The sequence below is a fragment of the Plasmopara halstedii genome (genome assembly GCF_900000015.1).
Source record: "Plasmopara halstedii genome assembly, contig: Scaffold_2364, whole genome shotgun sequence".
NCBI lineage: Eukaryota > Oomycota > Peronosporomycetes > Peronosporales > Peronosporaceae > Plasmopara > Plasmopara halstedii.
Genome location: NW_020189271.1, coordinates 151,891 through 178,997, shown reverse-complemented (window position 1 = coordinate 178,997; position 27,107 = coordinate 151,891). Strand labels below are relative to the sequence as shown.

Genomic DNA, 27,107 nt, shown 5'->3' with positions numbered 1-27,107 from the left:
TATTCTAGACAAAGAAATGCATTTCCAGACGGAGACTCGGCTGCGCATTATTTAGATAACACTTCTAACAACAAAGCAACTGCCTATATTGAAGTATTCTATCTTATCAGCATCCACTTTCGGCGACCGCCTTTCAATAACATGTCTATTGCATTTAGAACCAAACTTTGCCACTCAGTGGACTCGTGTCCGTAGCACAGATTTTCTTAATGCGAAAACTTACCACTTCGACGCTCAGACCTTGCAGTTAAACAGCTTACACATCAATTGTATCGAAAATAGGTCAAAGTTGCTAAAGATTCGAATAATCTTCCAGGATGTTGTCCAGGTACGAATGTAAAATATTTGTACACCGTCACATCATAAAATCTTCAGCGGCCCAGAAACATCGACGAGGATTGGAGTTTGGCTTTACCGATTCCATTACTAACAAAAAGACTCGGTAAAATGTTACATATTCGAAGCGTGAATTTCATCGAATTGCCTGATGAGCAATTACCTCAAGAAATGCTTGCTTCAGACTCTTGGGAACAATCCCAGTGTCAAATAATTGCCTAAAACTTCGAGGAGATGAAAAAAAAAATTATCCAGTACTCATGTGCTTGGATGTCCACATGTCTTGAATCAGCGACATTGTTTTTTAGTGTTAAACAAGGCGATTCAGCGATAAAACAGCAAATGCAGAATGCCAAACATCCAAGATCAGTTACGACAATATAACAACCATGTTGGGACTTTGTCAATGTGTGTCAGGCAATTGAGACTTGATTTATGTAACAACTGCAAGATTTGAATGAATATGAGTAATTTCATTATGATCGTGCAAATCACGTTTCCCCAAAACAAGTATTAACGAATGTAAGATCTTGAAATTGTCGGTAATAACCGAAATTGACTCTAGCAAATTGTGCGTGATTCTCTGCGTCGGTAGCTATCACCAACAGCACAATCAAAGTGGGCCATTTACTGCTGCAACTTGGTGCTGATCGATTTTGTTCCAAAAGTTCACTTTTGAGAGACCATCTACGCTGAGATCTGCTAGTGAAACACATTGATGTGCCTGACTGACAATATCGTCACCTCGATTTCAGTTCGCGCTTCTTAGCCAAGTACAGCTGTAATTTGCTCGCAGTAGTCACACTTTGCTTGTTGCAATCGTCTCTATCAAATCGACAGCCATGTACTTCGCATCGACCCGCACATAGAAAGCTATTTCAACCATGACCAGCAAAGCATCAAAGAATTCCACCTTTTGTATCCTGACTGCATATACCTCCTACCTGTTTGGTGGTTTGAAATTTGGTCCAAATGATATCGGTATCGATAAATAATATAAACAATACTTACCGATATGTCTTGAATATGTTTTGATGTTTCCGCAATGCCGACAATTTGATGATATCTATGAATAATCCAATCTAAACTTTTGTAGCCTGTTCACAGCGCAAGCTAATCCCAAGAAAGTATCGCTATGTGCAATAAACGCTAAGATTTTTCGAGCGAATAGTACATTAACGTTTGATTAATTTAATTGACTACACATTGCTTTGCTAAAGACGTGACAATGATTCTACGTCGTAGATGAATTCGCCACCATTGAGGATCACGACGTCGCGCTCCTTCACCACAGCTTGAAATAGAATTCTGCCACCAGTTGCTTGCCACATTCGGGTTTGGATAGTCTCGCCAGGGTAGCAAGGGCTTGAAAAACGCACACGGATAGACTTGAATCGCGCCACTTGGCCACCGCAAAACTGTTTAAAAAGCGCACGGCTAGCTATACCCATGGAGCATAAGCCATGTAGTATAGGTTTCTCAAAACCCACGCTCATGGCAACCTCTGGGTCAACATGTAGTGGATTGTAGTCGCCTGAGAGGCGATAAATCTGCGCTTGATGAAGTGACGTTTTAAACTCGTCTACATAGTCAGGTTGGCACTTGGGAATCTGAACGTGGGGTGGTAGCTTGCGACCTTTTCCTTTGTAACCTGTAAGCCCCCGGATAAACGAACCACTTATAAGTTTGACCAGAGGTCCGACTTCGTCCTCAAATTGGGTGTACGTCTCCATTAACGTGCCCGTGCCCTTGTCGTAAAAGGAAATGATTTTGGTTTTTCCCGTGAGAGTGCCACCTGATGGATCCAGTGGCCTCAAGATCTCGATCGATTGCTCGCCATGAAGAATCATGGCCGGATTAAAGCTAGGTAAACCATCGTATGAAGCCGATAAAAATTCAGGTGGATAAGGGACTACATTCTGTGACTGGCCCTTGAAAAGTAAACACACAGGATAGAGCGGAAACGCGGCAAAATTTTCATTATATTCGTACGTGAATTGGAGATTTGACTCGCCGATACCTACGGAATACAACAATAAATCACGCGTGTTGTATGTAACCGTGTGCCTTACTTCTGGACTCTCCAGGATCTTGTCTACGTTCACGCTCATTTTTCGGTCAATACCCTACTATATAGAAAATCACAAGAATACCAGCACAAAGGAGAAGTTACAATATGAATGTAGTCAAACATTTTGTCAAATCTCGATGACATGTAATTTGGCAGGTCGTAGCTTCAGAAATGATCTCGTCCGACAGAACTTCTGGCAAGCTGTCTCCATGGACTAAATCCGTGATTGCCGGTTCAGTGTCGGGTATGGCAAGTGTAACGATTTGCCATCCTTTTGACACAATTCGCACGCGGCTGCAGCTGTCACCAACGCGATTCCGCGGCTTCTTTCATTGCGCCCATCAAACCATTCAGCAGGAAACCATGCGCGGTCTTTACAAAGGTTTTTTGCCGCCATTTTTCAGCCAGGGCGTCTACAAAGCCGTGATTTTCACCACATCTTCCATTTTGCGTAACGATGTTCTGCCGCATCTGTCACTATTTCAGCCTGTTCTTACTCCAACGGTTGTGTCACTGACGGCTGGAGCGGTCGCAGGTGGCGCTAACGCCTTCCTGGTAGCACCCGTGGAGCTCGTACGCAATCGACTACAGGTTCAGTACAACAATCGGCCAGAGACGCAGGTATATCGAGGAGTATATCACTGTATCACTCAAGTGATGCGCACGGAGGGCATCATGGCCATGTGGAAGGGTCTGACAACCACTGTAATTCGAGACTCGTTAGGTGTAGCTTTTTATTTTCTTGGTTTTGACTTTGCCAGACGACGCCTGACTGAAAGTGGAAAGTTTGGAAAGACAGCAACGCTACTCACCGCTGGTGCATTTGGTGGTATTAACTTCTGGGCGGTAGCACTGCCATTTGACACGATCAAAACGCTCATCCAAGCGGATGGTAGGACAGGCAAGTACACAAGTTTTAGAATAAGTGTGGCAAAATTAATACGCGAAGAGGGCATAATGCAGCTCTTTCGTGGATGGCAAGCAGCATTCTTTCGTGGAATCCCAAGTGCCGCTATCACGTTTTGGACTTTTGAAAGCGCAAGCAATATTTTGAATGAGATTTGATCCAATGCGCTGACAGTGAGCAACTTGCTGCAAGACCAGCATGTAGATTGAAATCCTGACAGGATTGCGTAAAGCGCATGTGGCTATTACTAATCTCGATATCTCGGGCCGAAAGCCTTACTTTGTCGTAAGGGAAGAGTTTGTAACAGTTTGTGCATGATCACCAAATAAAATTAAGGCTGAAGCTGTTAAATGCTGGAGCATATGGCTATCAATTGAACTGGCAAGAAGTATCAACACGAAGAAATTTGCCGTGGAAAGTAATGCTTCAGAATTAGTTTGGTATAGACCTACGATAAAGCTATGCGAGCGACTAAGAACTTTGACGTGAAGATTTCATTACTTAACGGACGAATTCAAATCTTAATGTCTGGGCTTTGCCCATATAGTCAGCCTTACACATGATCTAAAAGAAATTTTCGGCGGAGTTACATATGGTGAATTGCGGCACTCTCTGTACTATTCAAGTTGTTCTTAAAAATTCATTATTTTGTACTTCAATTTTTTTTGCTATTGTTATTACTGCGATTGGCTTAAATTATTTTTCGTACTCAGATATATAGCTTGTTTTAATTTATAGTAAAAATGCAGCGTCGTTTGACCAGATCGTAAGAAACGATGCAGGCAGTAGGTCTCTAGTAAAGTGGTAAATTAAAGCTTGCAAAACAGTAAAAGCACCCATTCCCGCCGTTTGTCTTTCAAATAAGAGTATTATGGTAGTTTGATGTCATATTACATAACATCCATGTAACGATTCTTTACCTGAAAGAAAAAGCTACAAAATTGTGAAAGCATTGCCGATTTGAATCTCATACAACCGGCGGTCTGTCCACAAGCGTTGCTTCTTTAAATAAATTTTGACTATTAAAAAGCTGTATTGCCATGATCTATAACGACAATGTCGATGGCGTAACCGATTGACGATCATTTATATAGCCATGTCTGGATATCGGGAGGCTGTCAAACGTCATTACAATACGTAGACTCAGATTTTTTTAATTATAGAATATTAAAGTGTTTATGGCCTTATCAACAATCACCTGTTGTCAGGCCATAAACACATGAACATTCTAGGTACATTAAAAACAGCCCAACCCGGTTATTGAGATATGACTTTGGCGTGTCAGCATGTCACTTCAAGTTGCGAGTGCTGGAAAGGTACGCCATTTCTTCACTTGCTCTACGTCTCGTAAGCCTTAGACCACATTATGCGCACTTCATCAACACTGCAATTTAAGGACAAAGCTGAATCTAGTTTAAATACGAGCATTGCACTTTCGGATGAAGTAAAAGAAAACCCTTTTGTGCTGTCGTCCATGTGTCGTACTCCTAGCTGCGAATGGAATGAATGGGAGGACACGTTTGATATCTTCAGTTCTATTTCAAGCAGTCTACAAGACGTGGACGTCGCTACCGACGTGGAAGTTGACCAATACATGCTTGCAGATGTTGATAACTTCTTCGAGCCGGTGACAGACTCAAATATTTTACCAAATTCGCCAAGATTAAGCGTCGACTTGGACTTCCTTTGCGATCAAGAGCAGGATTTAAACGTGCGTCAGGTCGCTGGCATAGACACGAAAATCGCACAAATGCAGAATACAGTAGCGTGTAAACTCGAGCCACATTCGCTCGCTACAATGACAAAATTGACAGCCCATCGCAGCCGCAAGCGGAAGACAGCGGAGCTCCGCAACATTCGAGGGAAGCCCGAAAGACGCGACCATTCTGGCAAGAAAACATTACGTAGAGAGCGACTGAATAGTAGTCTCCAAAGTGCTAAGGAGCAGATGGAGATGGTGTACAAACGAAGGTATGATATTTTGTATACAATTTTGGAGGCCTGGAACACAGGTGGCATCGAAGACATAGAAGAAATCGCCGATCATGTGTACGAAGACGACGTCACACTCATCAGTCCCGGTTGTTCAAAAAGTTTACATGGTGTGGAGGCTGTAATGTCGCATTGGAGCCAGCTGCTCGATGTTTTTCCCGATGGAATCATGGAGGAATATGTGATTGAGCGAGACGAAGGCAGCAACGAGACGTTGAAAGCCACATGGAGATTTAGTGGCACACAAATCTGCCCAATTCTCGGCGTGAAACCACGCCACAAGAAAGTGTGCATCAATGGCACGTCGTTTTTCACCTTCAAAGGAGATCGTATATGGCGAATGGTACTGTCGTGGAATCTTCGCGAGACGATGCTAAAGCTGATGGGCGTGTTTAAAGATAAAGTAGAGAATGTTGTACGTGAGACATCTGTGGGCTCTATATGTCCCACGGTCCAAATGCCACACCCAGGTGTTGTCCGATCATAATTAACGACTTTGTAATGATAGTGAGGATATTGCGCAGCAGCGTGTTAAGTATACTGCTTGTTCATAATATTTGTAGCAATACATTTGACAGTAATCGTGCTCGCATTGTGTCAGCAAAATTGCAGCTAAATCGCCGGTCAATGTCTGGCAGATTCTGTAAAGATCTCTATCTCCTCGACAAGGCTAACTTTCATCTCTGGTGTGACACATAGCGGCATAACCCATTGCCTATAGTACGATAAATCTTGTACAAATACAGCACGGACAAATATTGTTCAGTCATGTAGCGTAGTGACGACATCCCGTGCACTGTATCCGATAGAGGCATCAAAACGCACAACTCGATTGTCGCGGTGAAGCGTCTACGAAAACTGAATTTATAGATTAGAATCAAGGCTACAAATTGCGGAACTCATTTCCATTTTTGGTTTCGCACGGTCACCACTGATGTTTGCCTAGTTGATTCTTCCTCTTTGCTAAGTGGACGTTAGCAATGATATTTTCTCGCTTGTATCATTTTTTTCCTCATCACCGTTCACATGGACATTCGCTTTTTTATCGTTCAAAGCAACTAAGTGCTGCTTGCGGTTGAAGCATCTAAATGGACTTTGTGAATTATGGGGATACGCCTATAACGGTGCAGGTGCAGGAAGTACTGCCACCACTTGTTTGCTCGGGCCATATAAGCATACAATTAAGCATGTCAAAAGTCACGAAGACCTTTTCAGTTATTGGAAGTCCCAGCGAGCAAGAGGTGTGAACTTTTACTCGTGGCGAAAGCAAATGGAGGTTTGCGCGACAGCAATTGCACTATTGTACTGCTAAATGTTCTTGGAATTTGAGTAGCTGCTCTTGCAAGTGAATAAAATTGAAAACTGTTGCCACTAATGACACTGGCAGTCGCTAATAGCACATGGCGTGTACCAGCACACCTCGGCGCAAGATGAGCATGTTGCTGTGATATTACAATAATTGCTCAAGTTCTCATCGTGTTCTTTGTATTCTTGTACGAATATCAAAAGTTTTCAATCTGAAAATGGAAAACGATCCCAAAGTCGAGTTACGAGTAGCACGGCTTTGATATGTGGCTAGCGACTCGAATAAAAGTTGCCGCTATCGGTGACGTAACACATCGCAGAATGTATTATGCATGTAACAATAATTGCTGGTGTGATAGCTTTAAGAACATTAGTCAAGCAAATTCAATTTGAGTGGTGCTGAACGTTGAAGAAGATAGATTCGGCCAGGCACAGGCTCGCCACTCTCTTTACGCACAGCTACATCTTGCTGGTCAATGATGTTGAAGCCCCATTGAAATGCTAAAAACTTGATGTAGTTGTGCGAGTGTTGGAATCGTCCTGACGTTGCCAATCGAAAATTTGCCGAATCAGTAGTGTCGTCTTTGATATCTTCGAACGGCAAAATCTCGATTGAAAATGCCATCCAACCAGTGGATACTTGCAGCTTACGTGCACTTAATTCAAATACTTGGTCCAGCGAACCAACGTATATCCACACGTCCGCAGCGATTACTAAATTTAATGACTCATCTCCACACGACTTTAAGAAAGGCACAATGTCAAGTGCTATGCAGATATACATATCAACGTGTGACGATAACATGTGCATGTATAATCAACACGTACTGTGTAGTTCGTCGTAACTGCCCCCGTCGCGTGTCTTTTCAATCATCAAGGGCGAAATGTCTACCTGTAAACCAAATGGCTGATTCAGTCACAAGCAGAGAAGTGTAATAATTTCTTGCAGTCTTTCAAACCCCAATGAGATATTTCACGTAGGGACGCAACAGACGTCCACATAGACCAGTGCCGCAGCCAACATCAGCAACAACCCAATCTGCCTCAGTTGTCGAGTTGTTATGATTAAACCCTGGTGGTGACACTTGTTTTAAAGCTTCGACTAGTTGCCAAGGCACACGGTACTCTAAGTGTGCCACCAGCTTTTCCTCAAAACTTTCTGCCAGCTCGTCAAAGACCTTCGCAACATAGGCAGGAGCGGCCATTTTGGTGGTAGTAGCCCCTGTAAGAGTTGCGAGTGAATGTACTGCACGAACGTGGGTGTCACCATGAGTTTTACTAATCGAGTGGTACCCAGTAATGACAAGATCAGGCTCTTCTTGAAAGTACACGGAGCTACAGCAAACATGTAGTACGACTGTCGGTCATTATTATTAGAAGCACCGCTGTGTGCATCGTACCGAAGGACAGTGTGCGCGACAGAGTCGCTATCGTCAAGCCTGACGACACGCAACATGCTCGCTACAGCGAAGTAAGTTTCACCTGGAGCAGCAAAGCGTCACATCGAACACATCAATAGAAGTAACAGAGAACCATTTGTACCGATCGATTGCAGAATGACAGCAATGTTGAAATTCGATTTTGTGCACGTTGGACAGCGCAGCAAGATGTCCTCAAACTTTGACAAAGAAGCAACGTATTGTCCCGATTCGAACAGCTTGAGAGCGTTTTCACGCATTTTGACAAGCTCTGGGTCGTTATCTTCGGTACGTTTGGGAATATTGGCACTCTCAACAGGGACATCGATTTTCCAAAGCGGTCGTAGTGTTTCAAAGGCAGCTACTGGAGCATAACTACATTCCAATAGATCAGCCAAAACTTTCCCTACGAGCAGTAAGTAAACAATATTGAGATATTGTAAGCGAGACAATGAGGTGTGACAGTAAGAAAAATTAAGTTACGGCTGACATGAGTTCAAATTGTCAAAGATCTGCGATGTTTCTTTGTTTTTCTCGCTAACTTGAGGCTGACGATATAAGCTCTGAACAAAAAGCAATAAAATTATCACATGGTCATAAAAATCATGGCCAATTCATTTTTGCTTTCTTACTTCTAGCGCTTTAAAGGATTCTACTGTCAGCGTTTGGCCTTGGGCATCAATTAGTACGCACGCTGGCAGATCTGTCACTTTGTATTGCCTACACAGCAAGCGAAACGTTCTGACGCAGCAATAAAACCAGTTAGGGAAATGTTTTGTTGTACTTTTTAACATCCAGCGCTGCAGTTTACGCTGCATCGAGCCGTTGAGCTCTAACGTTGTTGCTTCTATCGACGTTGCTATCAGTCCGACAAACTTTCAGCAGACCAATTAAGGGCTTCTTTTTGCAATATGCATTGATGCTGTCTAAGAGTACACAAATTCGTGGTAAAGTTATCGTATCAACGGAGTGATTCCAAACGCTCGTGAAGAAAGCAAGCGTGAATTGCGCGCCATCAGCGTCTAGCTCTAAGCTTGCCATCAATGGAGCTTTTCGTAAAGCATTATGTATCCAATCACTCAATACAAGTACGAATTAAAGCCTTTTCGGTTGGTTCAAAATATTGAGTTACCACTTTGTAATTGGTACAAAGTTCGTGTTTCTTCCACGGAGCTCACCGCTGATCTCCAGTCAACACTACAAGCTTCGTGCTGTTTGGCTACTCTCCCTGTGCCTTTTAGTCGTCTTCTTGTCAGTATGGGAGGCTCATCAAGCAAGTCTAAGCGATCAGAATGTAAGCAGTACCCTGTTATGGCGACAAGTGCGACTCCCGTACGTAACGTTTTCCTTACGACGTTCAGCTTTCTCAACTGATGCATGTCCGTCGATTTGATGTTTGTAGGAGGTAGAAGTGCCTGTATTCATGCAGCAAGTTGAGCAGATCGAAAAGGAAAGATCAAAACTTCCGAATCCCGGGCTGTATGAGACTGCGCCCAATGAGCTCAAAGGTCCCGTGAGTCCAGACGCCTTTGACGGCTTTCGCTTTGACTTTACGCGCATCTTAGGCCAAAGTTGCTCCACATCACACTCATTTCTGCTTGGAACACCCATGATTCCTGGTGGTCTCTATCAATTTGGTGCCAACGTCGTGATGGGCGACCCTATGGACCCTTCCACCTTTCTTATGAGCAAGATCACTCCAGACGGCTATCTCGATGCTCGATGGAATCAAAAGCTTTCTAGCAAATGGAAATTGCGAGCTAAGTCACAGCTTAAGAATGAAGAGCATGGCTCACAAGCTCTTGCCGATTTTGACTACACTGGCGAGGACTTTACGTGGAACATAAAGCTTTCAAACGGCCCGCTTCTTGGCTGCAGCTACTTGCAGAGTGTAACCCCGAGGCTTGCCCTCGGCGGTGAGGCCTACTATCACGGCAAGCACCGTAAGATTATTTCGGCGTATGCTGGCAAGTGGACTGAACGCGACTGGGTGGCTATGGGCACCTATGGTGCCATGGGTACACTGCAGCTGGCGTACATGCGCAAAGTAGGCCACCGAATCCGCTACGGTTCGGAGCTTGTTTATAATTATGCGTCAGGTGAAGCACAGACTACATGTGGCGTTGAGATGGACCTAGGTCAAACTCGATTCGTGTCTAGTGTGGACTCAACTTTCCGCGTAGCAACGAGTATCGAAGCGCGTGTGCTGCCTAACTTTGTGCTCTCGTTGTCGGCAGAGGGCTTTCCGCTTAAGGATGACTTCAAGTTTGGCTACGGCGCGCAGCTTTCGTTCTAGATTTAGATAATCAGCGCAGATTAAGGTAAAGGATAGCATTTTATTAATTAGTCAGCTGCGTGATAAGCTTAGAGCAGGGATGAACGGTTGAATTTGGACACATTTTGTAATGCCTTAATGCTTTTGAGGTATGAGGTTTAGAAATATGCGGTGGACACGTCAATACATGGAGGGTAGAACTTAACATATAAAAATAGTGTCTCGTTATAACCGACTTAAAATTGAAATGACGAGCAATATTGTCTGCATCTCTCCACGTCATTTGGAACGCAAGCTAACAATAGTGAAACACCTAAACGGCTTTTTTCATTCCGTCCGCTTGACAATGTCATTACAAACGCTTTTGCTAACACTTTTAATGAGACCAAATCATTCTCAGTCTGTAATTGCTGAACAAATTGAAGCACAGCTATCTCAAAGCGTTATATCGCGTTAGAAAGGCCATTCACCAGCAGGTTTGGTGTTGGATCGGCGGTATCCGCTATTTGATCTCGATGGATACGAGTTATCTTCACTCCGTAACAAGTCCCCACTGGTTCCACCTTCGACATTCCTAATAACGAGCACATATGTGAATGCTATTTACGTAACTTTCATCTAATCAAAGGTCTTACAAAGGTCCCTCAAGCACGGAGTGGAAACCGAAGAGTCGTGGAAGCGAGTAGATCAACAGCTCTTTAAAAACACGGGCCTCGCCAACGTTAAGCGTAGCGACACACTCGCTCTCGTGCTTAACTTTGATCAAAATTAATGGGTTTCCATCAGGGCCTGATGTGCGCGTAATGTAGAGCGACTTAGAATTTTTATTTTCCTCAGACGAGTTCATATTAGGCGAGTGAGTAAACGAGAGCTCTGGGATGCGAGAGTCAAGCATCTCCAGCACCAGTCCCACCTCCGACGGACCCAGTGAGAAAAACTGCAACAAGCGTCAGTTACAATCGCTGAAATTAATCGAGTTACTTACAGTTTTATTTTGGTAGTTATATCCTGAGTTGGTAGACTTAGCCCACGATAGCATCATGGCTCCCTATCAAACGATAGTATGTGGATCAACCAGCATTTAATAACTGCAGAATTATTTGATTCCTCAACAGCTTACCACTCGCTTAGTCTTCAGGTAGCTGCCATTGTTTGTGTACTGCGGGGGGCTTGGGGCTACTTGGAAGGCTGAGTCACTGCTGTAAACCGAGAAATTTGGGAACACGCGCTCTGTGGCTAGTTTTGGAAAAATGAAACGTGTTTGGAATAAAAATAGTGTTGCTTAACTTGAGCTGCACGTACAATACAGAACAGTGCTGCGAAAAGCCGCGTTCAGCCTGAGGCCTGCTGTCTTACGGAGCGTCTGCAAAAGCGCCATTTTAATCAATTGTGACTGGTCGTGACGATGTAGTAAAAAATGTAGCCAAAATTGAACTTAGGACATGAAACGACGTGAATACTTTGCTGCATACTTGCTGTTACTAAAGTCATGCTTCTATGCTGTGCGGCGGGATCAACTGTCAAAACCTTCGAAGTGACTTTGGAAAGCATTATTCCACAGCGCACTTTCAACTCACATAATGCCGATATCACCTCCGTCCAGTACAATCACAATGGACGTATTTTAGCTAGTAGCAGTGTGAATGGTAGGATTTGTCTTCATGTGCCGTCCTCTGGAGAAAAGTTATCGGAGCTCTTTTATCCTACTGATGCACCGGATCAACAAGTTCGTTCAGTCATTTAATTTTCATCTTGTTTTGCTTGCTTTAATAGCTTTTTGTTGCAGCAAGTAAATGCACTGCAGTTTAGCAGTGGCTCAAGATTTCTTGCTTCTGGTGGCGACAATGGATTCGTTCGGGCAAGTTGAAATCGGCATCGACATATGACCTCATTGATTTTGTAGTGACTTATTCGTTCATTGCCCTTTTAGTTGTGGGATCTTAAGACTCAAGAGATTATGCAAACGTATAATATCAGTTCGAGTGCTATTACGTCAGTAGCGTTTGGCGGATATAAAGACGAATGCATTGTCGGGGGTACTGCTAGGTAATTCACGTATAACGGCAAATTTGAGAACAAAACTGATAGTAGTGCCTGAATTCTAGCGGTGCCATCTACATCTGTGATGTTCAAACAGCAGAAATTGTCAGATCCTTAACGGTTGATCCAACTCATGGGGTATGCTCTCACATACTTTTCATTCGTTACAGAAAATATGTGATTGAGACTCTAATAATATTGTTTTGCCGAATAGATGCATCAAGTGATGGCGATCCAAACGTCTCCGCATCCCATGGCTCGGCATGTACTCGGATCCACGTACATGGATGGATCAGTGCGCGTTTGGAATCTTGCTACGGGACAATTAACGGCAGAATTCGTTCGACAACACGAAGCACCAGCCACATCATTGACACTGTCTTCAGTCAGCAAAGTTTTGCTCGCATCCGGTGGATTTGATGGTCGAGTCATTTTTTACGATACTGTTCAGCGCAAGTATGACAATAATGTCCTGATTTAAACGTACAACACAGCTGATCTGTATCTTGTGTATATCTAGGAATTTACGCTCGCTCGACTTGGAGCAGCCAATATCGTCATTAGCTCTTTGTGCTGATGGAAAGACTTTTGCAGTGGGCACCACAACGGGTGAAATCCACTTGTACGATCTTCGGGGAGCAATTTCACCCTTGTTTTCAACCCTTGTACACGAAACCTTCGCTGTCCAATCCCTCCACTTTTCACCACTCGCATCTGACGTCAATGTAGGCAGCATTCCTGCAAAAAATATTCCGGCAGAATCTGCTCACCACACGTCAACTGCCGAAACGATTAATAATGGAGACGTCGTAACCAAACTCAAGAAAATCGACCGTCTGACGAGCAAAAGTCACGTCTCGTACGAACTGTCTTCGTCGCCAACACTTGATTCGACTCGATTGGTAACTCGCACCAGTAGGTTTCATCTTCATTGACTAATTATCCGTATTTGACATATGCTTGTTGTCACGATAAATAGTGGAACCCAGCGGTATTGTACCTCCACGGACACAGTCAAAACGATTGCTGACACCTGCCACGCAGAATCCACCTCAGCCAATCTTAAACATGAGCTCAAAGACCTCAACAACCCACGCATCTACTGATGAAATTGGTCTTTTTTCTTCTCCGACATATAGGCAGACGCTTAAGCCAGCGGAACATGCGAAAAACGACGTCGACGCAATGACCTGCTCGTCTCAACAAGCAGATTTAACAAATTTATCAATGCGCGCCGAGATCCAACATCTGAGAGAGGAGATTAACCTGCGCCATCAAAAAGACATCGAGCAACTGTCAACTATGTTTGAGACTTTGATGGACCAGTATGACGCTGTAGTAGAGGAAAATCGATCACTGCGACAGGAGAATGAGTGGTTAAAAGCTCACATATCAGCATCATAGTTTTTTGTTGTTGTTTTATATTCCACGCTTTGTTTCCCATTTCGCATTTGCAAATCGGAGGTGTCCGCCCTGAGCGATCGCAATACGGTCATTAAATGGGTCCGCGGCTATACAAGTCGCCGGTTTATCGATGTAGCCGCAACTGATGACGTCACCATCACTTGTTCTGTACAATGTAAGATCATGTTCGCGAGCTGCTACAATCTTCGAGCCATCCCCAATGAAAAGTGGATGGAAGATCGCTGCGGTGCTGTTGTTGTACTGGCGATAAGTACATACAGGTGCTAACGTGTTACGCACGTCAAACATATAGAAATCAGGATCGAAGCCTGCTGAGAGTACCAAATTGTCATTTGTAGGGTGAAACTGAACACTGTTGATCGCTCGAGAATGCACACTAGGGATCATCACCACAGTAGAGCTTGGACCTAAGCGTACGTCGTGAACTCGTAGCACTCGATCATTCCCACCAGATGCGAATAGCTGTGGGTGGCAGTGGGAGAATCGCACGCATTTAACGACTCCCTCGTGCTCTTTGAATCGCTGTTTGATCACAAGCAAACTCGTATCGGTTCGAAGTTGTGATAGTGCAATCGTGGTGTCTTTTGAGCACGTAATGATTGAATTCTCCTTGACGTCCAAACCAAAAATCCCCTTTTCATGTAGATTCGTTATTGTGAAGACTTCTTTGGGCGTTTTCGAGACGTGAGAATAATAATTCAAGTCCCAGAGCTTCAACGAGGCATCATTAGACACTGTAAAGAGTAAATTTGTTCTCTCTTGAATACCTTGAGCAAAGCTAAGTGCAGCAATCCAACCATTGTGTGCCTTAAATGACATTAGCGGTTTGTGCGTTTCAGCAAATGTGTTATCCTTTTCTGATCGGTCGTAAGGATCTGAGAGTGCAAATATTGACGCAAGACCACCGTGACCCCCCATGGCTCCAAGTCCATTCTCTTTGAAAGACGTGAATGAAATGCTATAGGTTTTTTTCAAGGCATTGTCATACAAATAGGATTGTGAAGCCACGTGGTACCCCACGAGCTCGCGGTCTATGTTGTCCAATGGTGAAGACAGCAGCGAATTCCAATCACTGTGATTATCGTTGACAGTGTATTTTAATACATTGGACTCGACAAACGAAGCTTTCAGGACCGATGTATCAAGCTCACCAGATTTTACATCCTTCTCTACACACTCATTTGACAATATTCGTGATTCGGAGGCAACTTCGGAAGCAACATTACCACGGAGTCGTCTCGACCTTCGCACTGAATGCTTTTCCGGTATCAGCTTTGCTTTTGCACGTTTATTTGCTTGACGTGTGTGATCTCCTTGTACTTGCTTAGTCAATTCCAAGTGGGTAGAACTCATGCCAATCTTCTCCAGAAATCTGGCATTGGCCGCCATCTTCTTCTGTCGCTTTTTTTCATAAAGTGAAAGCTCGATAGTTTGATCCAAAGTAACCGCTGAAGAGGAGAGCAAAGATAATCGAGAATCACCGCGGTAATGTTGTCGCTTTCCCGTAAACTTTGAAGCCTCATGTGACAAAGGTTTCACGTCATCATTAGTGGGCAAGCTTTTCCTTAACTTTTGCCGAGCATCAGAAGTCGAGCAAAGCGAATCCAGAGCGACTGCAGGTTTGTTTTCTTGTAGAACCACAGCTAAATTATCTTTAGGAGGCCGTTCTTCTTTGCCGACCGGCTTAAAGTAGTCCAGAATACTTGGCATCAATTCTTGATAGGCAAAATTTGTTTTTGTAAAGCATAACAGGTTTGATAGGCTATATTTCTGTTGAATATGGCGGACAGCGCCCTACCGATGGTTCTAAGCGCTGTGCAAGCGCTTTATGGAATGGTCTGTTGCTTTGCAATTTGATTGCTCATGTGCGAAGCTCCAGCTCCTGCGCTGTTCCTTTGTAAGCCTATTGACTCATTATCTTTTGTAAATGTAATCTTAACTCAAATAGGAAGGAGCTGAGCGACAACGAGAAGCCAATGAGTTCCTACACACTTTTGCAGCTTCCGATATGGCATGGTCAGTAGGTTTTCAGCTATTGCAGGATAAATCATTGGCATTGTCCTCCGAAGCACTTTTCTTCGCAGCCAACATGCTGCACACAAAGGTGCGCAAGGAATGGGTACGACTGCCAGCAGACCAAAAGGGTGCCTTAACGATGTCGCTGCAAATGCTGATATCAAATTCAAGGGATAGTATGCAACCAGCTATTCACCAAAGACCGCTAGCTAATAAACTGTGTGCCATCTATGCGGTTGTCATGATCTCATCTCCAGACGACTGCTCAGCTTTATTATCAAGGCTTTTGGCGAATTGCTCCTCCGCAAGCGCTGAAGAGATCTCGTTTCTGCTAATCTTTGCTCGCTGTATTTGTGAAGAGATAGAGGATGCTGAATTATCGTTCGCAGTCAAGGATGCAATGGAAATACATCTTTCTGCTCTGAGTGATGATATCGTATCGTTAATTGAAAAAATTGTACTTACGAAAGAGGACCAAGATGTACGTGTGGCTGCTCTTCATGGTGAGGCTTTAGCATGTTTAATGGTTTGGGTTCAACGAGCAGGTCTCTCATTAGCATCGATGTACTCGAACAACGACGCTGTACTACGTGAATTATTAAATGCACTACAGAACAAGTCACAACATCTACACTTATGTGCCAAAATTTTGACAAAGCTGATGACAGTCGCATCGTATCCGACTCCTGCTAAATTGCAAGAGACGCTGTTGGTCACAGCACAAGGACTGCTCCAAACGCGAGCTGCATTGGAAAGCGCTGTTGCTCTTGATGAAGAGGACATAAGCCACGCGCTAACTGATGTCATATCAACCTTTTGCGAAACTTATGCAGATTGGATCTTAGATGGAGAACATCCGCAAGAATCTGTTGCGCTAAGCGAGCTAATGCTGTATTTAGGCTCTCATCATCGCCGTCAAATAGCGTCTCTTACTCTTGAGTTTTGGTTAGTTGTCCAAGACGAGCCTGTCATGTCACGACTTCAATTTTATCAACATGATGCCTTTGTACGACTGTATGACGTTATGCTCATGCAGTGCCAGTATCCCGTCGGAAGTGCAGAAGATCTGGATGAACTTGAGCTCGATGATCTTAATTCTTTTCGAAATGGATTTCAAGGGGTCTCAGAAGTTTTCATATCGATTTTTTCTTTGTTAAAAGAAAGATACCTTATACATCTACTTCCAATCGTTCTATCAACTACATCAAGTGAGTGGCAGAGCGTTGAAGTCGCTTTTTTTGCTGTCTCGACGGTTGCCGATGAGATTACGAAGAAACTGGTCAACACATCTTGTAATACCGACCTAGAGACTGTGACTTCACAATTTTTACAGGCTGCACTAAGAACAACAGGAACAACACATCCTTTGGTCATCACTGCAGCTTCACGGGTAATCGGTCAATTTAGTGCCTGGATCAACGAGAAAGCTCTAGCATTAGGCGCGTTTGATACGGTGAAGGCTGTTCTTTTGTATTTAACAAGTGCTCTTGGTCTTGAAATGAGTTGTTCCAAAGCTGCAAAAAGCTTTATGCAAATTGCAACGAATTGTGCGAGCTGTCTTGCTGACATGCCGCCGAGCCTCCTTGTGACCAGCGTGCAGCACTTTGCTGCCCCTGGACACTTCATGCCAATCGACGATCGATTGCTAGTTGTCGAAGGCATCGTCCGTGTCGCAGCAGTCTCTCGTCACTGCTCGGAAATCCTGTCGGCCGTGTTATCAGATTCATTAACCCGTTTGGACCAAATATTAGTAACAACAGGAATTGATGATGTGGCGGTGGCTCGTATTGCGTGCAATGAGCTACAGGTACTAGGTAAGGTGATGCGATTCCTAGACGCGCCTGCAGATGTAGCGGGAGGCAAGAATATTACAAAGTGGGTAGTTGAGCAAATTTGGCCTCATCTAAACCTTTTAGCACCACGATTTGAAGTTGATGAGGGTATCACGACAGCTCTATTTGAGTTGTATGGGTGGTGCTTGCAGAGTTTAAAACAGGAAATGGCCCCTCATCTCAATGGCATTGCAAATCTGATTGTACGAGTGTTTGAGCAGCGGCGCTTTGTTGCCCCACTCCAATGTGCGTCTGTGACTGTTGATGTCTTTGCAAAGGAGTCAAATGCCGAAGTTGTTGAGAGTTTTCGTGGCCTAATCGGCGCATTGAGTCAGTCAGCATTTCAATTTTTCAAGACACATTCACTGGCTGAATCACCAGATGTACTACGTTCATTCTTTGAGCTAGCGTATCGCTTTCTACTTTTCTGTCCAGCAGCAATACTACCAAGTGCCGAATTTCCGGTGCTTATCGATCTCAGCTTGGCCTGCTTAGGCAATCAGGATCGTCCCTCAACAAATGCAGTCATCATGTTTCTCACTTATTTGCTTAACGAAAGCACTTCCAAATTGGCATCTTTCACACCAACCATTAATGCCAGTGTCTTAAATGCTGGCCAAACGGAGAAGTGGGTTGATAACCTTCTTGATGCGCTTGCCTCAAAGAGTCCGAGTGCTCTCTACGATTCGCTGTCTAAACTATTTTATGCACTATTGACTAGTTTTACCAACAATGAACGAGTAAGAATTGCTCTGATTCAATCTCTAGCCCGCGACGCAATAGGTTTGACTGAGTTGCGCCCCGACGACCGTCAGCAAGTGCTACATATATGGTTATCGCTGGCCTCTCAGCCATCACTTTATTCCGAAAGACGATTTCGTGGTTTATGCTCTGATTTTGCCAAAGTTTGTCGAAGAGAATTGACAGTGGATACACTTTACTCAATTGATGCCTGATTAGCCTCCGTAAGAGACGCTTGACACCACACTTTCGTGTTCAATTTTTATCACATAAAGTTGACAAAATAAAGCTTTCTAATCACTATAGTCACACCAATAAATGAGGCATTTACAAGTGATAGCAGCAGCGGCGACTACAGTCTTAGACCAATTCTCCAACCTAAACATACATAACCGTGAATATTCACAATACTTCTTTATCAAATATTTGCCACATACGATAGGGTACTTCTCGTAGTAAAATTGTTTGGTTTCAGCCAGCTCTTTCAGTTTGCTTTCGTCGAAATCCGAGGTATCGTCGCTGATATCCTACGGAAAAAGACGACAGAATTACGTCATTATATAATGCTTGTCAACTACAAGACTACCGTTCGTACCTCGATTTCAAGCGAACCAAGAGCCAGAGCACGCGTGCAAGCCTGCAAAATACGTATCATGAAGGTGCAAACAACAAAACAAGAAAATGTGTTGGAAGGTTATGCATGACATAACTTCCATTTAAAAAGTTGTGTCAACTGTACCGTTCCGGCAAAGAGATTGTACGTATTGCCTTTACCGTAGAACTTGGCGCCCGATGTTACGTCCAATACCTGCAGTAGCCACCACATCAACTTTCGTCAATCCTGTTACTGCTTTTGCAGCTTCATCGCGTACCTTGCCGCCGACAGCAAGTAGAATTGGAGCCTTCTCATCGGAGCCATCGTACCTTCAAGCAAATATTCAATAGGATATATATGTGCATGTCATTATTAACGTTAGATGTATGACAAACATTCGTAGCTGGTCCAGAGTGTATTTAGGCAGCCCCTTTGTCTCGACTGCTGCTTCGTTCTCGGTGCCATTTCCGGTAATAAGCATCGAAAAGGGATATGGACAGCTGTAACCACTGTTTATGAGAAGATGTTCGAGCTGCGGCCACGCCAAAGCTACAAGAGCCACCACTATAGCAACACCGAATAAAAAGAATCGTCCGAAGCCCATTTTCTATGCTGTTGCTGTTTTGCAGATTGTGTCATACACGCGGCAGTTGATGTACGAGACACCATCTTCAACAACACAATAATTACAAGATGAACTGTTTTGCAGAAACGCGGCGGTTTATGTACGAGACATCATCTTCAACAACACAATAATTACAAGATAAATAGCTCTTATAAAAGAGCTGATAGACTGGTGTAGACGCTTATTTGTTCAGAACTGCGCCATACTCCAAGGCTGACAGGGTAAATGGCGATCGAGCACGTCATTGTTCTATCAGAACCTAGAAGGAACAAGGGAGAAGGACAATGATGAAATATCATGATAAGTACTCGCTTTGCCATGTGCTACAAGGTAGGTATTGTATTTTTGTATATGCACACATTACTCTTGTGCAGCATATAATTGAACAAAAGACACATTTACGTTGTGTTGTACTTGTGCAAAAGTCAGACGTCCGAAGTATTGGTACTAATGACGATGAGGAACCGCAAGGGATAACCGTGTAGCTCATAGGCTCTTAGCTTCATGACAAGCAATCCGAAATCTTGTATCATTGGATATATTGAAACGTTGATATCGAGTACTTGTTTGAGAAAAATCAAGCCTTACTACATGCCACTTTGGAAGTCAATATGAGCAAAGAAGACCTTAGTAACTTAAGATTCTCTCGATTTCGCTTCTGGCCCCTGAGTGAAGCATCCGAACACGGAGACGGGCGTCTAAGAGTAGCAATTAAAGGGGTCAGAGTCTTTAGGTTACCATTCGTGTAACGATGTAACGGTTCGCTATGTCAGCCATACCGTGCGACACGTCCACCTGGCGGATTTGTAAAGCTTCATAAAATTGTCCCGAGGAGATTATTCACTTGTGAACAAGAGTGGTTGAGCTATTGCTCATACTTACTTTCTTAATAACCTCAGGTAGAAAATTTCATTGGACATAAAAAATGATCACTAAGCGACGAATGCAAATAGTTGCACGACGGTGAGGTCATCAAAATTGCACAAAAGGAACTGGGAGAAGAGTAAGGGTCATTGTTTGGTCATGGTGGGCCTTCTTATAATTGCGTGCTGGGCACTGAATGCGAGTGGAGGGACAGCTATCTATAAGGATCCTCCGAATCCTCTTAGTCTTTGTTGAAGTATATCTCGACTTGGGGACAACAAACCCACCATGGATGTTGCCCCCGGGACGAAGATGGCGTCACTAAACTGGCTTTTTTCATTAATTTGGGCGAGATGCTATGGGAGTGGATGTTATGGTCTAGACTATCTTAGAACAATCGACGCTCAGACGTCAAGTGACGAAACTGTGTAGGTAGCATCGCAAATCCAACATTTATTTGTTATTGTGTGGAGCACAAAAAATCCGATGTGAACATCGAGATTGATAACGTGCGAGCAGTAGTCGAGTGCATGCGCAAGAACATGGTCCAGTTTAGAAAATTGTGTGTTTTGACGCGAATGAAATCCGCTCCATGGGCTTCCTTTTTGGAAAACGTGACAAGATCCGCAAGGATAAAGGCCATCGTTGAATGATGAGTGCCGTTGAAATTCTGGTTAGCGATTCGCACAAGTGTAGCGCACAGTATGCTGACATGGCTTGCTCTCTCACCCATCTCCTCAAAAGATGTCAATTTGTGTTGGAGTGCGGCAGATGCGGTGGCTTTCAAGGTTGTGGGGAAAGTCTATTGAGCACCTCGATTTTGGTCGTCCTGATTCCTTGTAGACCAATTTATATCTTACACGACGCATTGGTCTTTGCTGTAATCAGTTTGCTGCTTCAAGCGATGCCAATGAACATGATTGCATCATCTTAGTTGAGCCACAGATGAAAACCACTCATTCATGACAAGAAGCTACTTGCTTTCGTAATATGCTCTTGTCAAATTCAGGGTGTCACCGCTCGTCTCAAAGACATCTGTAATTGATGCACCAGCGATCACAGCGACGTCGTCACCACATTTGTCACAGAAAGTGGCAAGATGGGTAACCTTTATTTCTGAGTACACCTAATTAGTCGAATCGACCTAATGCGATATCGGATACACTTGCAAGCGGCTCCGACTGTGAATTGTCATGATGGCCACATTGAGCGAGGATGAGGCAAGCGTAAGAAAATATTGTACAGATGGTATTTGATCGATACATTTGGTTGCATACGACAATCGTTATTTCGTACACCAAGACTTGCTGTATCCCAGCACTGATCCACTTGACACAGGATGTATGTAGATGGTGGTTCACGATGAAGACCAAAAGTACAGAATGACCTTCGACCACTTTAGGAGCCACTTTGGAAGAAAGAGCAAACTACTTAGCGGGCACGATGTACTAGTGGCCCAGGATGTATTAGTGAGAAAGCACGTGTGTGCGAAAATGAGATAAGTGTCAGCGCCTAACCCATCGCTGGTTGCGTCGGTGTCCACAGACTCCGACGCAACTGCCTGATCCGGTAGAGAATCAGCAGACCATTTTTCGGGCTGAATTAATGGACTATCGGTAGAAGCGTCAGGTAATTCCAGCATTTAGGTCGTCTTGAACCGTCTAGACAAAAAAAATCATCTCGCCGCTGTCAAAAGACCGATACCAGTATGGATACAGTATAGCTGTTTCAAGGCAAAGCGTTTCGTCAACATGGCTTAGAGATGGCAAACGTTTTCAGCAAGGTGGTGTCGAAGGTAGTTCAAGGTGTTAAACATCAGGTTGAACATGCTTATGTCGACCAATACGGGACAAAAAATCCGGTGAGATGCGTTTATCGCGCTGTAGAAAATATTTGTTAAGCACTTGCACTTAAAGACCGCGGTGCGAAGGCAAAATACACCCTCTTGGGACTATGCAGTACATCCCCCAGCAAGTTTTACTCGATTTTTAAATGGTTTGGTTCGACCTCATGTTCGCGTTGCACCACCACAAAGTGGTGGTTCGATCCGTGGCTGTCGATACGATACCTCTGACATTCTCTCGGCTACTTTTAGTAGTAATATTATGTATCGATGACACTGAGCGTGATACATCAATTGCGTGGCACTATGGTTGTAGGCTCTGATGTGCAAAAGCGATATACAAATACTAGCGGCAGACAGAGCAGACGTGGATATGTAATGCCTAAAAACATAATTGAATTATGTGAGCCGCCTGTCTGCTATCTATATTATTAATGCCGCCCCCAACCACGTCGAACCGTTTGATCGGGATGTAGCTATACTCCAACAAAAAGACATTTCATGCTGATTTGATCTATAACACGATCTCGCTCTTTCGAGCAATTTGGATATGAAGCGCTGATTTAAAGACGGAGACGCGTCTCAAACCTCGCCTATAATTAAGCTGCCTTTAGATTTTAAGCGGCATTGTGTTTTTCTTGCCACCCCGTCAAATGCGTCGGCGTTTGAAGTCAGACGAAGTTTAGTACTGATAGTACGCAAACACTTTTGAAGAGAGACGACATACCGTCATAACCGGATAGAGGCCACAGATCACAGCTACAGGATGGTAGTCATTCGATGAGCAAACGATAGCAACCCTATTTTACGTGGAACAGCATACGGACTGGCGGGCTACCCTGAGCCTTAAATGTATCTGATTATGGCAGTAAAACCTCATCATGAAAGGTTGAGGCTTCATTTCGGCAAGATTGTGATAATGACGTTGCCAATTGTGACATTGTAATCTTTCGCTTTTAATTTTAGCAAAAAATGGCAGATTTGCCTGGCTAAACGCGCTTCCAACTTGCGAGAAGGTCCAACCTTGCAGTCACACCATCAGGCCTAAAAGCATGACCAGGGTGTCATTGAATGCTCAACTTTGTGAGGCACTAAACACGACGTGTAAGTCCTAGTGGATACTTATTACCACATACTCTTGTTGTGAAAACATTCTTGCTCACATCGGTGATCCTGTCAATACAGCTATCTGCCATGTTCCAAACCTGGAACAAGGCCGAACCACTATCAATAGCGAGATGTGCATCACGCTGCTTGTCACTGTCTCAGCTCTGAGAGGAGGAAAGACAGAGTGTGCAACAAACGTAAGAGGCAACGACACATGCCAAACTGGGCTTTAGCTCCTATGAGCTACCAAAGTGCTAGTTTGTATCCTCTCAAATCATCAGATCTCGGTGAATCTGCTGAGACTTCACAGTTTACCTTCTCCAACACCCTCCCAGCAACATACAAGCCCAATTCCCCATCATTTCGGTTTTTGTTCCGGCCACCGGCCACTCTATTCCCGTTCGTCGCGCCTTACATAGACACTTCGCGACCTCGCCTCATGATTAGTTTCATTTCGCGGGTATTGCTGCCACCGGCTTGTGCCTCGTTCCCGTGTCACCGTTTCGCCTACCCTACCGCTCTTTATACTGACTTTTCCATTCGTTCACTGAATCTTGAGCGCAACGCATCCGATTGATTGGACAAAATTAGAATCTCTCGATGGATTACGATTGAAGTTGCAATAAACCGTGTATTTTTGTATAGTTTGTGTTGCGACGCTTACATCTAGCATCCTTGTGACTACATTCAAAAACCCTAAAGTTCAAGGTTGAGCTTTAGCTGCATTCAGTAATCTGCGTGTATTAACTGTTTTTGGCCAACCTGTCGTCCGTTGAGAGTTTTTTGTGCAATCTCGCGACTATCAGGTCAACATCGAGGTATCTTTTTTGTATGCACGTCAGATGATACTTTACGGGGTTGAACAACTCATGAGCGTCACGATCCGTAAGTGTCCTAAGTACAACAAATTGTGCTCTTTGGGTCTAGCCTATCATCATAAAATTAATTTATCCTAGCAATTTATGACCGCCTTGTTTGAACGGTTTGTTTAAAGAAGCGCAAGACCCATTTGAATTGTTCCGTCGTATGTCCATCACCAAATGGAAATCTGGAAGAGCATTATATACTTTAAGTGTGTTGGCTATCTGACCGGGTTCTTTACGCAAACAGCGAGCCCCTCCGAGAAATATTCTCTACTCTAGACAAATATCGTGCTTTGCTCAACATAGTTTATTCGGGCATAACCACCATATCTACAGCTGCGCCCTAGCCAACTGTCTGGAGCTCTGATGCCAGTATGAATGGAAAGACGACTCCGCCGGGCATCAAGCTTTAAACCGAACCAGAATCAAGTTTAACGTTCGGAACCGGGTTGAGGTTGACCAGGACGAGCAATCTGCTCATACTATACGAAGCGGTCCTGACTGTGTTCGGACAGGAAAACTAGTAATGCGCACGACCGTTGATCCACTATTAGAAGATGCAACGGGCAGAAAATTCATTCAAAACGTACAAAATGGGACCATCAACTACCGGTAGGATCTGTTATCACAAACTCGAGTGATAAGTTGAAGTCCTCTACTCGCTAATGTAATAAATTCTGGATCACCAATTGATATAACGTTCTTCGCAGTGAAGTATTCAGCGCTCCTATCGGCTTTTTGTCAGGAAGCCAGTGAACAAGAAAATAAAATAATGGCAATTGGATGAAACTTTAGTATCTGGATTAACTGCCTTGTCCGTAGTTTTAGCATGTGAAGAGGAAGTATGCTCACTGAAAAGTGTGCATACATCTCTCTTTAAACAGCTAGTGTTATGGTGTAGGAATTCCAACATTGCATCGCCAAATTCATCGAGCAAGATGTTCTCAAAATAAGATCACCCAAAAGCGTATTGTTACTGCAGCTGTAGAATTTCGATGCTCTTATTAGCTTCCGTCAATCCGCCAAAACCAGTTTTTTGCTGACTCAGTGTATCGTACAATCAGCGCAGTGCCAATCACGGCTCAAGGATCTTCGTATTTCTTAGATTACTTGCGGGATCTCTATGACATAGAATCTATTGATGTTGCGCATTTTGTAAGGCAGCATTTTTGAACTCAATGCTTCGAGCCACAACCCTTCATAGCACCATCATTGGCCTCCATATGTATCAATTCAGTGAAAATGTAAGCAGTACTCGAGCCACAATTTCCCAAACGACTTCAACATCCTGGATTTTTTTCTGGAGTGCCTTAAACCTTCTCTATTTTGTTGGAACGGTCGCGGCAACAATTTTCACTTGCCAGTATATGTGGTGGGTGTACTTAACCAAGCAGCTTTTTTGCTTTTTATGTGACTGTTGAATGATTTCTTGTTGGTAAACAGTCGCCTTTTGTAGATTCTAGAGCCTTAGTAGAGGCTCACGGAACATGGTTGAGCTAATTTAAGACGTACAGCGACTTCTCTCGGAAACCAAAGGCTATATATGAAGAGACAGAGCACGGCAAATAAGACCCGCTGTAGACCGGCAAACACAACATTCACATTTTGAACATGCTTTCGGTCACTCATCTCATCTCCAGCTCTCAACGAGATACATATGTTATTCTTGTGTCGTCATATGATTCCCATTTTGGCAATGATGAAGACCTCACAGTAAGAACAATTGTTTGTCATTACTTAGTTCCACGCTTAGCAACGAGACGGTGTATGTAAGTGTTGTTTTTGGATCTGATAAATCCAAAACACGTAATGACAGCTAAGTTCTCGCACTTTTCACTTACTTCATCTGTGTAGCCAAGATGAAGATGACCTGGCTTCGCACATAGTCATGAAGAAACCGTCACAATGAAATCTCTTTTTGTCCAATCCAAACTACTTTTGTTGTGCTGATGCAGCTGCAATTTAGTGATTAGCCTTACGCGTTGGGCTTTATCGGAGCTTGGCGTTTTAAACACCAGAATACAGCGGGTTACGCAAACTTAATGCGCAAAAATCGATTCGATGACGTTTTTAATTTTTTATCTATCTCATGAGGGAAATCATGTCGGAGGTCATAACAGCATAACAAAGACCACATACTTGCGGGTTTCATACTTTTAATGTTAAATATGCAAATATGAAATGCGTGCCGTGGTGACGTACCCCATAGCTTCATTGTGATCCGGGTATCATCACGAATCGAACGGCGTCGGCTGAGTGAACTGCGGCACGATTTCGACCATCCAACGATGCTAACTTTGGGTATTTTCTTGACTACTGCATTTACATTCGAATATGGTGGGTTAAATGGCAATAAGATGATTGCTGTGAAATTGCTACAAGAGTCGCCGCAGTCAACGGTGCCATCGTTTTCTTTAATCTGAATCCAATCGACTGCAATAGAGCACCATTCCAACATGAACAAGCCGACACTCCAAAGTACCGTTCGGAAAAAGAACGCAATAATCAAGTTTGCAGCCGATTTTATGTCTTGTTGAGCGAGTTCAAAGAACCTTTTTGGCCGCCACAACTAGACTCTCAGTACCAAATGTCCGGCGTAACGATGGGTCGACACGGATGATCCTGCAGAAATTGATGTTGACATTGTAGATGCTGGGATCAACTTTTCAGGCAAGATCCCTTGATCTTCAAAACTTAAGGAAATCCCTTCACCTGGCTCGAACGCTACAGCAGACAGCAGCAGTGCCTGCTTGATATATCCATCTCGGCGCTCAGTACAAGTTGTTACTCGCACTTCAGCAATCATTGAATCCACACATTCAAACGTATCGGGTCCCGACGAAGTAGCAATC

The 27,107-nt window shown here is 43.8% G+C and overlaps 13 protein-coding genes across 13 annotated transcripts; 7 read left to right on the top strand and 6 right to left on the bottom strand.

The window, feature by feature from the left end:
• Positions 1–1,550: 1,550 nt before the first annotated feature.
• Positions 1,551–2,447, bottom strand: PHALS_03465 (peroxisomal hydratase-dehydrogenase-epimerase; the record flags this gene model as incomplete). The annotated part of the gene is made up of 1 exon (XM_024717678.1): positions 1,551–2,447. The coding sequence occupies one exon, from the start codon at positions 2,445–2,447 to the stop codon at positions 1,551–1,553; it is 897 nt and encodes a 298-aa protein (XP_024583153.1).
• A 131-nt stretch (positions 2,448–2,578) lies between these two features.
• Positions 2,579–3,472, top strand: PHALS_03464 (mitochondrial carrier family; the record flags this gene model as incomplete). Its single annotated transcript, XM_024717677.1, has 1 exon — positions 2,579–3,472. The coding sequence occupies one exon, from the start codon at positions 2,579–2,581 to the stop codon at positions 3,470–3,472; it is 894 nt and encodes a 297-aa protein (XP_024583152.1).
• Positions 3,473–4,600: 1,128 nt separating this feature from the next.
• Positions 4,601–5,793, top strand: PHALS_03463 (Polyketide cyclase SnoaL-like domain; the record flags this gene model as incomplete). The annotated part of the gene is made up of 2 exons (XM_024717676.1): positions 4,601–4,630; positions 4,711–5,793. 2 exons carry the CDS (start codon positions 4,601–4,603, stop codon positions 5,791–5,793), a joined length of 1,113 nt encoding a protein of 370 aa, XP_024583151.1.
• Positions 5,794–6,981: 1,188 nt separating this feature from the next.
• PHALS_03462 (cellulose synthase subunit) lies at positions 6,982–9,070 on the bottom strand (the record flags this gene model as incomplete). Its single annotated transcript, XM_024717675.1, has 8 exons — positions 6,982–7,379; positions 7,440–7,503; positions 7,571–7,946; positions 8,012–8,093; positions 8,154–8,435; positions 8,520–8,592; positions 8,662–8,749; positions 8,841–9,070. 8 exons carry the CDS (start codon positions 9,068–9,070, stop codon positions 6,982–6,984), a joined length of 1,593 nt encoding a protein of 530 aa, XP_024583150.1.
• Positions 9,071–9,094: 24 nt separating this feature from the next.
• Positions 9,095–10,325, top strand: PHALS_03461 (porin family protein; the record flags this gene model as incomplete). Its single annotated transcript, XM_024717674.1, has 2 exons — positions 9,095–9,361; positions 9,432–10,325. 2 exons carry the CDS (start codon positions 9,095–9,097, stop codon positions 10,323–10,325), a joined length of 1,161 nt encoding a protein of 386 aa, XP_024583149.1.
• A 432-nt stretch (positions 10,326–10,757) lies between these two features.
• Positions 10,758–11,682, bottom strand: PHALS_03460 (whirly; the record flags this gene model as incomplete). Its single annotated transcript, XM_024717673.1, has 5 exons — positions 10,758–10,878; positions 10,940–11,217; positions 11,290–11,352; positions 11,425–11,540; positions 11,607–11,682. 5 exons carry the CDS (start codon positions 11,680–11,682, stop codon positions 10,758–10,760), a joined length of 654 nt encoding a protein of 217 aa, XP_024583148.1.
• Positions 11,683–11,793: 111 nt separating this feature from the next.
• PHALS_03459 (Nuclear protein COP1) lies at positions 11,794–13,748 on the top strand (the record flags this gene model as incomplete). The annotated part of the gene is made up of 7 exons (XM_024717672.1): positions 11,794–12,030; positions 12,091–12,162; positions 12,235–12,350; positions 12,410–12,482; positions 12,559–12,800; positions 12,865–13,259; positions 13,324–13,748. 7 exons carry the CDS (start codon positions 11,794–11,796, stop codon positions 13,746–13,748), a joined length of 1,560 nt encoding a protein of 519 aa, XP_024583147.1.
• Positions 13,749–13,763: 15 nt separating this feature from the next.
• On the bottom strand, positions 13,764–15,479 carry PHALS_03458 (Nucleosome remodeling factor, subunit CAF1/NURF55/MSI1; the record flags this gene model as incomplete). Its single annotated transcript, XM_024717671.1, has 1 exon — positions 13,764–15,479. The coding sequence occupies one exon, from the start codon at positions 15,477–15,479 to the stop codon at positions 13,764–13,766; it is 1,716 nt and encodes a 571-aa protein (XP_024583146.1).
• Positions 15,480–15,548: 69 nt separating this feature from the next.
• PHALS_03457 (Nuclear transport regulator) lies at positions 15,549–16,342 on the top strand (the record flags this gene model as incomplete). Its single annotated transcript, XM_024717670.1, has 3 exons — positions 15,549–15,605; positions 15,718–16,266; positions 16,331–16,342. 3 exons carry the CDS (start codon positions 15,549–15,551, stop codon positions 16,340–16,342), a joined length of 618 nt encoding a protein of 205 aa, XP_024583145.1.
• Positions 16,343–16,446: 104 nt separating this feature from the next.
• On the top strand, positions 16,447–18,573 carry PHALS_03456 (Nuclear transport receptor LGL2 (importin beta superfamily); the record flags this gene model as incomplete). Its single annotated transcript, XM_024717669.1, has 1 exon — positions 16,447–18,573. The coding sequence occupies one exon, from the start codon at positions 16,447–16,449 to the stop codon at positions 18,571–18,573; it is 2,127 nt and encodes a 708-aa protein (XP_024583144.1).
• A 145-nt stretch (positions 18,574–18,718) lies between these two features.
• PHALS_03455 (RxLR-like protein) lies at positions 18,719–19,557 on the bottom strand (the record flags this gene model as incomplete). The annotated part of the gene is made up of 6 exons (XM_024717666.1): positions 18,719–18,736; positions 18,796–18,885; positions 18,954–18,995; positions 19,098–19,166; positions 19,231–19,282; positions 19,349–19,557. The coding sequence occupies 6 exons, from the start codon at positions 19,555–19,557 to the stop codon at positions 18,719–18,721; spliced, it is 480 nt and encodes a 159-aa protein (XP_024583143.1).
• A 3,780-nt stretch (positions 19,558–23,337) lies between these two features.
• PHALS_03454 (uncharacterized protein) lies at positions 23,338–23,625 on the top strand (the record flags this gene model as incomplete). Its single annotated transcript, XM_024717665.1, has 2 exons — positions 23,338–23,389; positions 23,471–23,625. The coding sequence occupies 2 exons, from the start codon at positions 23,338–23,340 to the stop codon at positions 23,623–23,625; spliced, it is 207 nt and encodes a 68-aa protein (XP_024583142.1).
• A 3,044-nt stretch (positions 23,626–26,669) lies between these two features.
• On the bottom strand, positions 26,670–27,061 carry PHALS_03453 (uncharacterized protein; the record flags this gene model as incomplete). The annotated part of the gene is made up of 3 exons (XM_024717664.1): positions 26,670–26,726; positions 26,808–26,877; positions 26,919–27,061. 3 exons carry the CDS (start codon positions 27,059–27,061, stop codon positions 26,670–26,672), a joined length of 270 nt encoding a protein of 89 aa, XP_024583141.1.
• Between the last annotated feature and the right edge of the window lie 46 nt (positions 27,062–27,107).